The 15,778-nt window shown below is 35.9% G+C and overlaps 1 protein-coding gene across 1 annotated transcript; it reads left to right on the top strand.

Moving 5' to 3' along the window:
• The first annotated feature begins 7,054 nt into the window (after positions 1 to 7,054).
• LOC104215176 (AT-hook motif nuclear-localized protein 14) lies at positions 7,055 to 14,187 on the top strand. The gene is made up of 5 exons (XM_009764927.2): positions 7,055 to 7,622; positions 8,346 to 8,398; positions 11,614 to 11,745; positions 13,026 to 13,178; positions 13,728 to 14,187. Exons 1-5 carry the CDS (start codon positions 7,235 to 7,237, stop codon positions 13,992 to 13,994), a joined length of 993 nt encoding a protein of 330 aa, XP_009763229.1. The 5' UTR covers positions 7,055 to 7,234; the 3' UTR covers positions 13,995 to 14,187.
• The last annotated feature ends 1,591 nt before the right edge of the window (positions 14,188 to 15,778 follow it).

Below are 15,778 nucleotides of genomic sequence, written 5' to 3'. Positions count from 1 at the left end.
GGAATGTAATTCAGGGAGTTTTAGTAGGTCTGTTGTGTCATTTGGGACATGTGTACAAAATTTCAGGTCATTCGGATATGGTTTGGTAGACTTTTTGATCGAAAGCGGAATTCGGAAGATTTTGGAATCTTAGGTTTGATTTCTATGTGATTTGGTTGATTCGATGTTGTTTGAGGTGTTTTGAAGATTGGTACAAGTTTGAGTAGTGGTATATGATATGTTTGTGATTTTGGTTGAGGTCTCGGGGGCCTCGGGGTGATTTCAGATGGTTGGCGGAAAGTTTGAAGTTGAGTTGGGGCAGCTGAAGCATTTTGTTACTGTCATAACCGCACCTACGGTTGGGAGGCCGCAAGTGCGATGCCCCCAGAAGTGAAAGGCAGCCGCAGATGCGGCCATGGAGAAAATCATCAGGGATCGCAGAAGTGGTGAAGGGGGACGCACCTGCGGTAGCGTAGGTGCGAAATTCTAAACGCAGATGCGGAAATTGGAAATTTAGTGAAAACCGCAGATGTGGTGTCTTTGGCCGCAGAAGCGGTAATGGGACCGTAGGTGCGAAAAGCCTGGGTCGGAAAGTATAAAGGATTTCCTTCGCGATTTTTGGTCATTTTTCTCAATATTTCATCCGGAATGAAGTTTAGGAGATTTTTCAGAGGGGTTCATTGAGGTAAGGTCCTTGATTTCTAAACTCGTTAATATGGTGATTTTTATCGTTGTTATTATGAAATTTAAGGAAAAATCAGTGGTAAATTTGGGGATTAGGGCTTGGTTAATTGGAGAGTCTTGAGGGTGATTTGAGGGACCATTTGAGGTCCGACTTTGATGTTCTTGTTATGTATAGACTCGTGGGAGGATGATGATTCTATTGATGTGATTTTTTGTTGGGTTCCAAGGCGTGGGCCCGGAGGCCGGGTTTGAGAAATTTCAGGATTTTGATGTAAATTGGATATTTTCGAGTGGGCTTTGTTCCCTTAGCATATTTTAATGGTTATGTACTGATTTTGGTTAGATTTAGAGCATCCGGAGGTCGATTCGAGAGGGCAAAGGCATCGCGGGCTAGAGTTTGGACCGGATTGAGGTGAGTAATGATTGTAAATGTTGTCATGAGGGTATAAAACCATGGATTTCACATCGTTGTGCTATATTAAGGTGGAGCACACGCTAGATGACGAACGCGGGGTCGTGCACCGTTGGGGATTGTGACTTAGTCCGTCCCGAATGACTGTTCTACTGCGTATTTGATTGAAAATTATTTGTTATCATCATGTTTTGGGCTGAATGTCATATTTGGGCCTCGTGCCAACTATTTGGACCCTTAGGGGATTTTTACTGCTATTTCCTTACTATTTTGACTTTATATTGGTACTCAGTCATGCTATATTCTATTGTTTTCATAACTCAGCCATGTTTACTCTGTTTTTTTACACATTAAATGATAATTTAAATGATATTTTGGGCTGAGCACCATGTTTTACTGTTGCCCGAGTGGCTTATGAGATTTTGACTGAGTAAGGACAAGGGCTTGTATTGTGAGGATACTTTTGGGTTGGGCAGCACGCCGCAACAGTGATACACTGACTTATGATTATGAAGCTAAGGGCCTGAGATTGTACGCCATGAGGTGGCTTGTTGATATGAGGCTGAGAGCCTACTGATTATGTCACAAGATGGCATGATATTGCGCTTGGGCCGTAAGGGACCCCTCTCGGAAGTCTGTCCACCCCCAGTGAGCGCGGGTACCCAGTGTGTCATGTGATATAGCCCGAGGGGCTGATGTTGTTCGGGTACCCTGAGTGAGTGATATATTGATTGTGCCACGAGATGGATTATTATTATGCTTGGGCCGTAAGGTGCCCCTCCCGGAGTCTGTACACCCCCAGTGAGTGCGAGTACCCAGTATGAGATGTGATATAGCCCAAAAGGCTGATGTTATTCCATGTTATTTCCCGAGGGGCGGTTCTTGATATATGTTATGCCCGAGAGGCTAATTTTGAGTTACTATGAGGTAGCCCGAGTGGCTGGTTTTGTTGATATTATGCCCGAGGAGTGGTTTATGGTACATGTTTTGACGAAAGACTGTTTATGTTTCTATTATGTTTACTCACTGCTTTATCACCTGTTTGAAACTGTAAAAAACTTTGTTTTTAAAAAGTTTTCACCGAAACTGAGCATGATTTACAAAGTAAATAATTTCTGTATTGTGTTGGAAATAACCTGTAATTGTTGTAGCATATTGACGTGATTTACGTGTTTCTTATTGTTAAGCTTTCATTTACCGTTATTACTAACTGAGTCAGAGTACTCACATTACTCTCTGCACCTTGGGTGCAGATTCAGGTATTTCTGAACCCAGTAGTGGGTGTTTATTGCTCAGAGGCAGAGTCATCGGAGTTTAGCGAGGTAGCTGCCCGGCGTTCGCAGCACAGCTTTTCTCCCTCCCGTTTTCACTAGTCTGTATTTAGTATATTTTCAAATTTTCTCATTGTATTCAGACCTTAGTAGATGCTCATGACTTGTGACACCCCGATGTCGGGCTTGTATATTATTTCTGCAATGTTCATATAGACTTACGTTATGAAATATTTGTTTAATTAAAGGCTTAAAAATGATTATTATTGATTAATGGTTAATTTGGGTATTGTGTCGGCTGACCTTGTCTTCACGAGAGACGCCATCACGACTGGGTCTGAGTTTAGGGTCGTGACACATTCAGCTTTTCATGTTGTAATATCTAGGTCATTAGATTATATATTTTTATTTTTTCTAGTAGCTAGTAGCTTCATGCAACTTATATTTTGTTTTGGACATCTTGTATGTTTTGGACCTTATTTTGGGATTATATATATATATATATATTAGCCACTAGGCAGCCTGCCTAGTGGAATATTTGCTTAAAACAATCATAAAAAACATTATCTAGAGTAATTTTGAGACCATTGCGGCTAAAGTTCAAATTGAAATTTAAATCTAGAAGTACAGACATAGAGACTAAGTTTCATCGAATCTCTGGAACATATAGGACATCATGCAATATTAAAGATCGGCCACCACACATGTCCATTCTGCAAGTGCCCTATGTGACCTACTTTTGCATGCCATAAAATAACATCAACACCATTATTACCAGAATAACATGCGATAATACAGCAGTCAACAGAATAGTTATACATAGAAGGATTACAATCTAACACAATAAAACCATCATAACAATGTCCAAAATCATAAAAAATATTGTCTAGAGTAATTCTGAGACCATTGCGGCTAAAGTTCAAATTGAAATCTAAATCTAGAAGAACAGACACAGAGACTAAGTTTAATCGAATCTATGGAACATATAGGACGTCATGCAACATTAAAGATCGGCCACCACACATGCCCATTCTTACGACTCCAGATATCGTAATTTTCACTATTCAGTTTGTCACCCTTGTTCAAGTCAGCAATGATACTTTTCGACGCCATGTCTGTTATTAAAGATATTATTACAAGTTTAACTCATCAATATATATTGCAATTAATTTATGCATGTGATTACACACTCAAGCAAATTAATTATAATATTAATTCTACATGTAGTATAGAATCGAAAGGTCACTACATTTCCATTCATCATCTATATCTAAATATTATAATTAATATTAAAATCACTTTTAGTGTGTACTTCATTTCAAGTCTCGATCCATTACAAAATAAAATAATAATAAATACATGTAACTGGTAAGACAAATAACACAATTCAAATTTTATTAAAATAAAATACATAATAATAACAATTTACATGTTTGCTAGAACATACATATATCAATTAAATACTAACTCTTTCACATATACGCTAAAAGATACACTAGGCCAAACATCATGATGATAAATTTCAGTTAAAACTTCACCCCAAGGCTCTCGAAGAGAGTCCGCTAAAATAGCGAATGCTTCTCAATCAATTATCTCTATGTAATTAGACAATTTAGCTCTTTTTAACTGCAAAATGTGTACATGTTCAGGAATGAAAGTATCATGGCCTATTTTAAATTCTTTAAACTCACTAAATTTCTTTTTTCCTTCCCTTCGTTCAGCCCTTCGATCTCTTAACTAATTTTGCATCGCTCTCGGGACATTCCTGATGACTTCAGGCTCTGAATCTGAATCATTATAGAAATAAGTACCTGCAACGATGCATCCTTCTATGGTGTCCCCTTCCTCGACTTCGTGAACTCCCACTTGGAGTAATTCGAACTTGTCCATGTTCAGCCATGTCTGAAATAGGACCAAGGAAACAATAAGAATGGCTACAACCATTTATTGTGACAACATATATCACAATTACTTGTAGAAATATATCAATTGAGGGATTAGGACTAAACTAATTTTCAAAAAAAATTGCACTAAGACCAATTCATTAAAAATTTAGATTCATAGTCTTAGCATATTGAATCGTTTTTATCTTATAACAAATACCAAAAGGATATCCAGGAAAAGAAATTAAAATATATATATATATATATATATATATATATATATATAAATCGATGTGACATAAATTTCTTCTGGAAAACATACATAAAATACTTGGAACCAAATTTTTTAGTATTCCTAATACTTGGACAGAATGTTATTCACATTTATACTTCACTGTCCTTGTTAATGATTCAAACATTTGTTAGGCAGATCGGTAATTTACTTTTCCCAATGGATATAATCATTTCTACATTATTTCTAACTAACAAAAAAATATATGAAATATTCATTTTTTCAAGTCTGAATATCATGTAAACTATCAAAACATGAAAGACTTCACTGTATTTGTTTTTGCAAGTAAAGAAACCAAAATAATCATTATTCATTGAGATAATAGATAAAGAAAATATTATAGCAGTGACTTATTCCCATGGGCCAAACTGCATTAACACATAACTATCTCACATTTACATACGAGAGGCGCAGGGATCCAGAAAATTAGGCTTCTATTTTATGATATTGATATTTTGTGTTATTTGTTTGTGGGTTCTCTTTCACGCCACCAACTTGTTATTTATATCAAATTCATTCGAAAGATAACAGTGAAAATATAACAAACACAGAAACTCAAAAAATACAGAATAAATGTGTATTCATCTTGACAGAACATACAGTCACCGCTCTGATACCAATTTTAATCTAAATTACGACGCAAGAACAACAAATTATATGTACCTTGTTACGCCAGCTGAAATCGTTGTAATTGCTACCAAAATAATTGCTCCCAAATATACTTTGAATCATTAGGAAACAATGTTAATCTTTCACCAATTAAATGCCATAACTTGTGTGTGTTTTTCGTGTAGAGAGGATTAGTCAGAGAGAAAATTCCTACACTTGAGAAGCTTTGTGTTTTCTCTTTAACATAAATAGGCAGAGTAATAGCAGTTAAGGAAGATAACTCACCACTCTCTTTTGCACATTGAATTTAGTGGGAGTTTGTCATTATATGGTAACTTCTCTTAATCTCTCTTACTTATCTCTCATACTTGGATCGGGTCAGCCTACATGGAGTGACTCACAACCCATAATCCAACAATCAAGATAGATTACAGTTAAAAATTAAAGAGAGCCTCGTGCTCTTGGATTCGAATTCGATCAATATGATATGAACATAACTCACCATCTATAAGAGAGATATTAGTATAAAAAGCAATAGGGGTACAAAATAACTTGCTGTTGTGCATGTGAAACTTAGAAAATAAGTCAGAATATATTTCTATTGAGATAAATTATGATACGAGAAAATAACTTTACTTTTCATACTATACGTACATTATGCTTCTCTCCATTAAAAATTTATCGTAACTAGTGTTCGAACAATATTAATTTACCATAATTAACTTACTTAATTAGGTAAGAATACATACTAAGCAACCATGATTATCTGAAAGAAGTCCATATACAAACACATATGGTGCATCTTAATTTGGTGTAAATATAAGGTGCAGGTAAATATTTTATTGAATAAAATACATTACACTTACAAAAGAATTTATAAAAATACTTTTGAAAAATACATATATTTTGAAAGTTAAAGTTATTCATTTCATTTGTCATAATTTCAGATAAAAATTGCAATTTTATGTTATATTAAAGATTTTCCTATTTATTTAATAAATGAGAATCCTAAAAACATTAATATTCTTATTTTACATCTTAAAACAAAATATCAAAAATAAATTGAATTGAACCAACACTGCAAATAAATTGAATAATTGGTAGAATTGTGGTTGTGACTAATGATGATAACTGTGAGTGATGATACTTAATAATGGCGGGCGAGCGTGGTGATCGCGGTGGTAGTTAATAATGATGGACAACGATAACAACGTCGGTTAGTGGTGAGAGTCAAGGGCGGATTTAGGGGGCAGAAGGGGGTTTACCCGAACCCCCTTCGTCAAAAAATTACATCGTGCATATAAAGTAGAATTTATTTTTTTACCTCTATATATTATGTTTTGAATCTCCTTAGCACAGCCTAAAACATAGCTCAGTGATCAAGGGAGTTCAAAACTTTTATGAAATCACTAGTTTAATTTCCACTGACTGCCGCCACTGGTGAGAGTACATGGAGTAATGTGAAATGCCATAATTGTAGAAATTCTTGAAGGGATAGCAATAAATATAATACTTAAATAATATTAAGACTACTATAGATTTTAATTATTCATATTTATTCAGACCCATTAAGTAATTTTTAACTAAAAAAATAAATATACTTAATGATTGAAATTAAGTTTTAGACCTTGTTAAGTACTAACAAATGAGTTGTACTTAACTTTATGGGATTGGAAGTTGATACAAGTACAAGTGTTTTTTTCTTCTTTTTTTTTAACATTACCAAAAAAAAAAGAGTTGTAATTGTATCAACTTCCAATCACCATAAAGTTAAGTGGTCTTTTTGAAATTCAAAACTAGTTTGGGGGTATTGATGTAAACTCTGAAAAAGGTAAACTAATAGATATGCATTACGTACATTCATATATCGGATTATGAGTATCTTATATCCGGATATGCACTATCTATAAATTTCAAAAAGTGTATAGAATCCTACTCACTTCCCATCTAACGGCTGTAAAAATCCACAAAAGGACCACTACCTTCATCTACACCGTCAAAAGCAAAAAATATCAAAAAGAAAGCAGAAAAGAATTTTAATTCAGAAAAAAGGAAAAAATAATCTCAATTTTCTCAAATCCAAAAACCTCTCTCAAAATTCTCTATGGAGCCGAATCATGAAACTAGTGGACTCAGCTCTTACTTTCACCACCACCAACCACCACCACAACCACCGCAAAACCCTAACCCCACCACCAATGGAATTGTACAAAACAACTCCACTAACAATTCCGCCGCCGCTACCACCGCCACCGCTTCTCACATGGTGTACACTGGTTCACTGCCGTCCGCCGCCGTGTCGCCGCCGATGGAGAGCGTGAAGAGAAAGCGAGGGAGGCCCAGAAAGTATAGCACGCCAGAACAAGCTGCGGCTGCTAAACGGCTCTCTTCGGCTTCGGCTCCGCCCAAAAAGAGGGATCATGCTTTGAGCCGTTGTGCTGGAGCTGACGCGGCTGGTGGTTCTTCTAAGAAATCCCAATTGGCCGCTCTGGGTGAGTCCCACAGTCTCTCACGCTCGTGCACGCGCCACCACGGAATTTTAAAAATCTGTTCTTTGGTGTTTATATGCATCTGTTAGAATTTAGAATGTGTTTGAAAGTAATATAGTATACCGCATTATATGCGGGAGGGGCATATAGGCACATGCTTATATCCGTATCCATGCTTTTCTATTTTTTTATTTTCTGCCATAGTTTATTGGTTACTTTATTCTTGTGTTGGACCTCCTACTTCTCCACCTTTTTTTTTTCCATTCCTTAAACTAAGGTTTTAAAAATGTGATCTTTGCATGGTTTGTATGCAGTAGAAAAATATGTTACCTTGTCCATGTTACCCCCTTCTTATCAATAGCTTTGCTGGTTAATAGAGGAAAAGATTAGCAATATTTTTAAAAAAAAATCAAGTGCAGAGGCAGAATACTGGGCTCTGTATTCTAAGAGGCAGCCACCAGTGAAGTAGTAAACAAAGAGTCAATCTAAGAGATTTGCAAAGCATTACAAGTTTGTTGCCTTCTGTTTTATACATGCTCGTGCTCGGGGGGAGGGGGGGCTGTTTAATTGGAAGAGCTTAAATTAATTTTTTGCCTCGTATATATAATTATTTCAGACTTTGAGCTAGTTGACTCTGTTGCCCAATGTTTAAAAGTCCTAGTTACTATTGATGAAGGCTGGGAAGGGGTCCAGTTTTACTCAAATTTCTCCTATTGGTTTATGCAGGTAATGCTGGACAAGGTTTTTCACCTCATATCATCAATGTGTCTACTGGAGAAGTATGTTCAGAAATTTTCTTCCAAATTCTCTATTAACTCCTCTCATTATGCAAAGTTCACCGTGCTTGAATCAATGATAAATGATTCCTCTCATATACTTTTATCTGTTTTTTATAGATGCTTTCACTCTACATATCTATTAATCCTCAAAAAACGTTCTTGAAGGAAAGAACGTTCTTGATCAAATAAATTGGATAAGGGATCAAATAAATTGGAACAGATAAAACAGACAGTAAGTCCATAAATTGTACTGGGAAAAGTTATAAGGTGTTGGGACTTTGGATTTCTGGAAGATTGGAGCTATTACTTGAATATTCAACTGATGATACTTCTATTACACTAACTCATGCACTTCCTAGATGGTCTAGCTTGCTTATGTCCAATTCCTATGACGCGCTTACACCCATTTTTTTTATTTAGCTTGCCATCATTTCATTTTGCTGGGGTAACTCGTAAACATCATAATTGATGTTTTTAGGCTACATAAATCAGTTCCACTTAGGTCCATTTATTGTACCTCTAGGGAAGGGAAGATTTTATGTTAATAGATTATCCTTTATGCTCAACCTTTCCTCTTTTATTGATGCATGGAGCGTGTTACTCTTCTCATGTATGATTTTTTGATACTACGGCTTCCTTGGCTAGTTACTTCTTTTCCTCTTTTATTCAAGAAGGGTCGTTCTCTTTTATTTCCTTTCGAATTTAAGATCTGAACTACATGGCTTGATTTGCTTATTCATTTAAGATGCTTGCATTAGTGTAGACCGCCTACATCACACCCCCTTGGGGTGCGGTCCTTCCCCGGATCCTGCGGGATGCTTTGGTGCACCGGGCTGCCTTTTCATACCGAAACAGTTATGGAATATGGATTATTTTCTCTAACATAGTTATTATTGGATGGATATTTTATATGATAGAACTCTTGCTTATACAATTATTTGTGTGCCAAGAATGAAGGAAATTTTCGCATTTCCTGTAAGGTTAAAACTTGTTTAGTGTGAAGATACAAGCCAAAGAGGCAGTTAAATAGGTGACTCCAACATTGTCTATGAGAAGTAAGGATTATATAAGTAAATGATACCATGCATTAAGAGTCATATGATTAAAACCATATACAATGGACGTCAATCATTTGTTGCCTGCCTGATCTGTAAACTCCTTGTTGGTATATCTTTATAATGATGACAAGAATATTGTCCTAGGTATATTAAAAGTTTTGTTCTAATTGGAGAATTAGGTTTTTTTTCTAGGATTAGTTCTAATGTGTGCATTGATATTTTTTAAAAGAAAATTACCTGATGCGTGCAAAAGCTCAAGCTTAAAATTTCTCCCATATAACGTTGTTATAGCATTTAATTCAGATAAAATTGCCTATGGGAAAATCAGCATCTCCTTCTAATTATGCCAACATTCAAGAAATTTGGTAACTTCGGGATCTTGTGGCTACCAACTTAGATATAGAAAATTCAGCTAGGAACATACCTATAACCTATCTAAAGTAGTAGCTTCAGTCTTTTATTTTTAAATCAAGAAAGTACTAGCTTCTCTTTTTTAGGATTCTTGGTGAAAAACTGAAAACTGAATTTGAGCTATTGTGCACAGCCAGGGGCCTACGCAGAATTTTTAATAAGTGGTATCGATATTTAAGGAATAAAATTTGTAAATTGCAAATTTGTAATAAACTGGGTGGGACAAAAAGCAAAAGAGATGAGAAATTTAGAATAACGATAGCAAGTAACATCTCTAAAATTTGTAAATTGCAAAAATAAAATAATATTTTTAAAATCATAATTCGAAATTATATTGAATAATATACACATGCTTAAATAACTTCCTTTATGCAATCAAATATTTTTTTAATCACTTATTGAATGCGGGCCCACCAATTTAATTGATTATTTTTTGCAATGAAATTGAGGTTCAGCTCTGTATAAACTCTAGTTTTTCAAAAGGACCATGCTAAAAATTCTGAAAACATAAAACATCTTCTATGAGGTCGATCCCCCGACGTCAAAGTAAGAATATTGCTGCGCCTAACCATTCTGCCCAATGCTGCTACATGCCATAAATGGTCATTTATATTTTATATTATAATTCTATGTCTTTTGTATATATGTCTATATAGTAAAATCTTCCGACCAAGCAGTGTCGGGTGGCACCGCCGGGGTAAACGTGCGTCTGCCCCTGTGCACAGCGTCAGAAAGGAGAAAGGATAAACTGATTCTTCTGGTCTTCTACTCTATTGATAGTCTGTGAAATTCGGAAAAGCATATATGTAACCCATTATCTTATTATAGTTATCACATAGCACAAAGTGAAGATAGCAAAACAGCTAGCCTTATAATCATCTGTTCATTTTGTTATTAAAGGGAATATCTGGTTTGTTCTCTTTTTCACTTGTTAATTGCATATATTATAGAGAAGAGAGAGACCCATAAAAAGAATGTAATGGAAAAGAGAGATTGATGCTGCAAGAGAATATAGTTTTTTCTTCTCTTGCTAAATCGAATATAATTTCTGTTTAAGTGCCTTTTGATTTGATCTAGTTGCTAGGGCTCATGTTCTCTTCTTTTCTCTTGCTTCACTTGTCATTACTTATGCCAATAGCAAAGATCTTTTTGAAGATATCCCCATCTCCAAAATCTTTGGCGTACTATGGGTTCTCAGATATTCGCCTTTTCCTGAATCTTTGTGTTCCATGTTACTCTTGCAGTTCAACTGGAACTTGGTTTATGTTCCTTTTGACCTCAGTAACTGGTTGTAATAAGAAATGTTTGCATTCCATTTTCCTATCCGGGTTTTACCAATTGATATTAAGTCAAAAGTGATGTTCCATTACCGTGTTTGCATGGCATCTGATCTATTTAGAAGTACTACCCATGGTTAATTTCTTGTTGCACCAACTTAAATGGTGCCTTTAGTATCATCTCTTTCTGTATGCTGAGCATATCAAACTAATTTCTGTTTCTTTGTGATCAAACCTGTGATGTTGATGATTAGTTTTCACAGATATATGATTCAGGGTTTAGTCCTTTACTCATCCATTTCATTATTCATCAGAATATGTAGCATTAGTTTTCCTTAACATGCATGGCAGTTTCAATGGCACATCACCTTTCCTAATTAACTTCACTGCATTGAAGATGTACTTCTGACTACATATTGTATTTGTCTGCCATTTTATGCTTATGCCTTTTTCATAATTCACTTAACAGGATGTCGGTCAGAAAATTATGATGTTCATGCAACAAAGCAAATACGAACTATGCGTATTATCAGCATCTGGCTCAATCTCTAATGCCTCTCTGCGTCAGCCAGCAACATCTGGAGGAAGTATTACATATGAGGTAGAAAATTTCTTACCGATGTGGTTGGCAATGGGAAGCACTGAGTTTGCAGACAAACATAAAAGCAGAATAAAGAAGATACAAGAATTAATCATAAAGTGAAGGAAATTTGCTGCTTTTCTGTTCTGCATGCTTTCAACTCTAATTCTATTGTTTTGGTTGTGCGTCATTGTTGTTGATTAAATTTATCCAAAAAATTGACTCTAGTTGATTGGAATCAGGATGCCTTGCAAAAATATACTGATAATAGGACACATCAAATCAAGCGTGATATTGATAGAGTCCCCATATCGTCCCTGAATTTCGTAAATTCCCATGGGGTTCTTACTTGACTTCCACACATGTTTCACACGCAGCTTAAATTTTCGTAATGTAACTGGAATCTAAGCCATTGCGATGCTTTACTTTTTATGTTGTGGTTTTTGATTAAAAATGAGAGAGGGGAAGGTTCTTCTAGAATGATCAAACAATGCTATCACCCCTAATACAAGCGAAGTAGTAGTACATCTACTATGTGTTTTATTTTTCTTTCTTTGGAGGTGAAACTTAGTTTAATATTAGTCCAACTTTCTTAACCTGTAACTCTTTCGCCTTACTTTTTTTTCTTTTCTTTTAGTAGTGTGAAACCTCTTTTGCGTTACTTTAACTCTTTGTTCCTTCTTTTCGAGGAAGTAAGACTTAAACTATTTGTTCCTATATAGCCCTATTTTCTCTTTTGCGGTTCAAGCACAATTATGTATTCTTATGGCAGCGGTCATAACTTGACCAAATACTTTATACTTATGTTGAGATGCAACAATGAAAAATATATCAATCATACCAGATATTCCAATAAAGAACATAGGGCCGATCTTACTTCTAGGACCATAATATCGTCACGATGCTCACCAAACAATGAGAAGAAGTGGATTTAATATTTCATATTTTTAATTTATATATGTCAACTGACACTTGAAACATCTACTATTTGCCCGATGTCCAAGAAAGACCAGCTTAATATTTGGTCTTAGTCTTTAGCATGTAAACAACACATTTTTGAGATGCCTAAATAGTATCCATGCTTTATCCGTTGGATGTAGAACAGCCTAGCAGGGTTTCCCGTTACCCTTTTCTGTTTTACAGTTATAGTAAGCTGCCATTAACATCATTCTATGCCAGAGGATCATCACTCCAGCCTGTCATAAGAGAACATTATTCAAAATTCAATGGTCTTTTGTTGCATTTTTCCTGTCAATGTGGTATACAGCACAGTTATACAACTTTGTATTACTTCATGCCAGGGGCGATTTGACATTCTCACTCTTTCTGGATCTTACGTACGCACTGAGATTGGAGGCAGAACCGGTGGGCTTAGTGTGTGTCTGGCAAGTACAGATGGTCAAATTATTGGAGGCGGAGTTGGTGGTCCCTTGATAGCTGGAGGCCCAATTCAGGTTTTCTACTTTTAAGAATATTATGAGTTTTTATTATGATCTTAGACATCAACAAAATTAATTAAGATATTGATCTTCAGATTATCTTATCTGAGATTAGAGAAAAAAATCTGTTAACGGGACAAAGCTGGCTGAACAGTTGGCATGCTTTCTCACTGATAGCTGCGTACCTAACTTGAGACTCATTCTGTTTCTTCATTTCTTCTTGTTTTTATTTCCTTATGCTTTGTCCACCTATGAAGTAGTTGGTGAAGCATCTGTCCATGTATAAGGTTGAAGTTTTCTCATGGTAAACAAATCACAACTGATACAAGTACAAATCACAACTAATAAGTACAAGTCCAGATGACCAAAATGTATCTTTGACTTTCTTGCAATAAACGTAAAGACCCATTTTAAAACGAGAAGTGGTGATACTTATACAAAGAAAGGGCAAGAAGCCAGTGATCAATCTGTTTAATTTGCTTGTGAAATATAGAATCTTCTCTTTTTCTTTTGTGACTTTAAGTTCCGACTTTCTGACAGCTTGTTATTGACTGTGTTGGGTAGGTGATTGTTGGCTCATTTTCAGTTGACTCAAAAGCTGGTGGAGTAAAGAATGATATTTCTCAGCAAATTGGTGGGTCACCAATGTCAAGTGTAGGCTTTCGCTCGGTGGTTGATTCTTCTCATCAAAATATGGGCGGAGGTCAATTTATGATGCAGTCTCGCAGCATGCAACCAACGCCTTTACATCAAACTGAATGGAGGGTTAGCACCGGTCAGGGCATGCACCAGTCTCCAGAAAATGGGGACTATGACCACCTTCAAGACTAGGCAAAAATTGTCGTGTTAGGAGTAGTGTGAACAACATTCGTAAGTTATAGGTTCTTTTGGAAGAGAATATACAAACTCTTTACATTGTACAGGTTAGCGACACCTCCTCTAGTGTCTTTTTTGCAGATGAAAACTGCTGCCAAATGCACTGATGTATGGACCTCAAAAAATTTTCCTGCATTGCTCTGGATTACCTTGCTGTCTTTGTGCTTTAGAGTTATCTAAAAAAAAAATTCATTGGGGATGTATAAAACAAGGAATTACTGACTTGTGTATACTGGTGAAAAAAGAGGTTGATCAGGTCTGAGTTACCTAGTTGCCTTAAGCCTATATATCATACCAAGTCTGTACTTATTCTCACAAGGGAGTGGTGGGTATGTCTCTTAACTTTTTGCTACTTGGTTACTATTCTGTCCAGTGAGTTTAGATGGCTGCATTATGCCCTTTGCTTGGACGGCTCGCTTTTATTCGGGCTTTATTAGCAGTTGGATGGAGCTAGCTTGCACGCACCTAACTATTCAATCAGTTCTTACTACCATCTCTGATCTCACTAGCACAGTTAGATCAAGCCGTAGACTTTGGCTATTATTTATACAATCCACGCACGGGGAATCTCCAGCAGCTGTACCGATGGTTAGATTTCGGATGAGCTTTGTTGTGTCATAGTAGAGGCCGCTCACTATCATGTGGCAACTGGCAAACTGTGTCCATATTTGTAAACGTGCTTATTTGCTGGTCTCAAATTATGGTCAATTATGTCAATTTGCCTTTGAATATTATGCTGTGCATAGTAAAAGTTCTTGGAAATTTCTCATAAGGCCATTGAAATGAAGACCACACTTTTAGCCATCTACTACGCCCCCTAGTTTATAATTGTTTATTACACAAGTCTCAATGTGTATATTCATATTCAAGCCACCATAGTTTTTGAATTAAGGGAATTAAATATATATATATATATATATATATACAAAAATAAAAAGTTTTCCGAGCTACACAATATATTTTCTCCGCCAAGGGGTGTCATTCCCTTTGTATAAGATGGCTCCGCTACCGGTTACAATCTTAGCTGTAGTATTGTATTTTTGAATTTCTAACTCCACAACTACTAGCAAGTGTCATGTTCCGGTCTTGATGGCTCCTGGACCGAGCCCTAGCTGTCTTGGGTTTTTCTTTTATTTATTTTTTTTAAAAAAATAAAAAAATTACCTCAAGGAAGGGAGAGAGGAAATGAAATGTTACGCTGCTAATGGAATTTGAACCCTCCAGCTTCACTCCACTGTCTTGGGCTTAGGCCCTTGCGCCAAAAGTTATTAGAAAAATTATGCGACACAGCAAACATATACGGTATATTTTATTATTTGTAGCTGTATTTTTAAAAAATTATTATTTGTAGCATATTTAAATTTTATAGCAAATTCACCTGTAATACTAAATTAAGAGATCAATTATTTTGAACTGAAACAAAAAAACAACAAGTTTTTATAGTTCGGTTGATTAGAGCGCCCGCTTAGCAAGCGAAGGCTTTGAGTTCAGGCTCTTGATAACAATAATTGATTATGAAAATTCCTCAAGATTATTTATGTGGAAATTAATAGTGGGGAGATATACATGGACCAAAAATTGACGCAACGTCGCGTTACCGAGGACCTCGTTTCAAAAAAATACGCCGCCTGGGGGCTTTACTAGGACTAACTAATAAAAAGCCTAGGAACGGAAGTGATCTTAGAAACCAATCGCGTTCCGGAAAAAAATCTCAATATCGTATTCGTATAGAAGAAAAA

This window comes from Nicotiana sylvestris, chromosome 5 (assembly GCF_000393655.2).
Source record: "Nicotiana sylvestris chromosome 5, ASM39365v2, whole genome shotgun sequence".
Lineage (NCBI taxonomy): Eukaryota > Viridiplantae > Streptophyta > Magnoliopsida > Solanales > Solanaceae > Nicotiana > Nicotiana sylvestris.
This window is presented reverse-complemented; position numbering and strand designations above follow the sequence as displayed.

Coding starts and splice junctions, on each gene's coding strand:
- LOC104215176 (XM_009764927.2), top strand. CDS start 7,235: ATGGAGCCGAATCATGAAACTAGTGGACTCAGCTCTTACTTTCACCAC. Junction 7,623..8,345: donor ATCCCAATTGGCCGCTCTGG/GTGAGTCCCACA, acceptor TGGTTTATGCAG/GTAATGCTGGACAAGGTTTT. Junction 11,746..13,025: donor GAGGAAGTATTACATATGAG/GTAGAAAATTTC, acceptor ACTTCATGCCAG/GGGCGATTTGACATTCTCAC.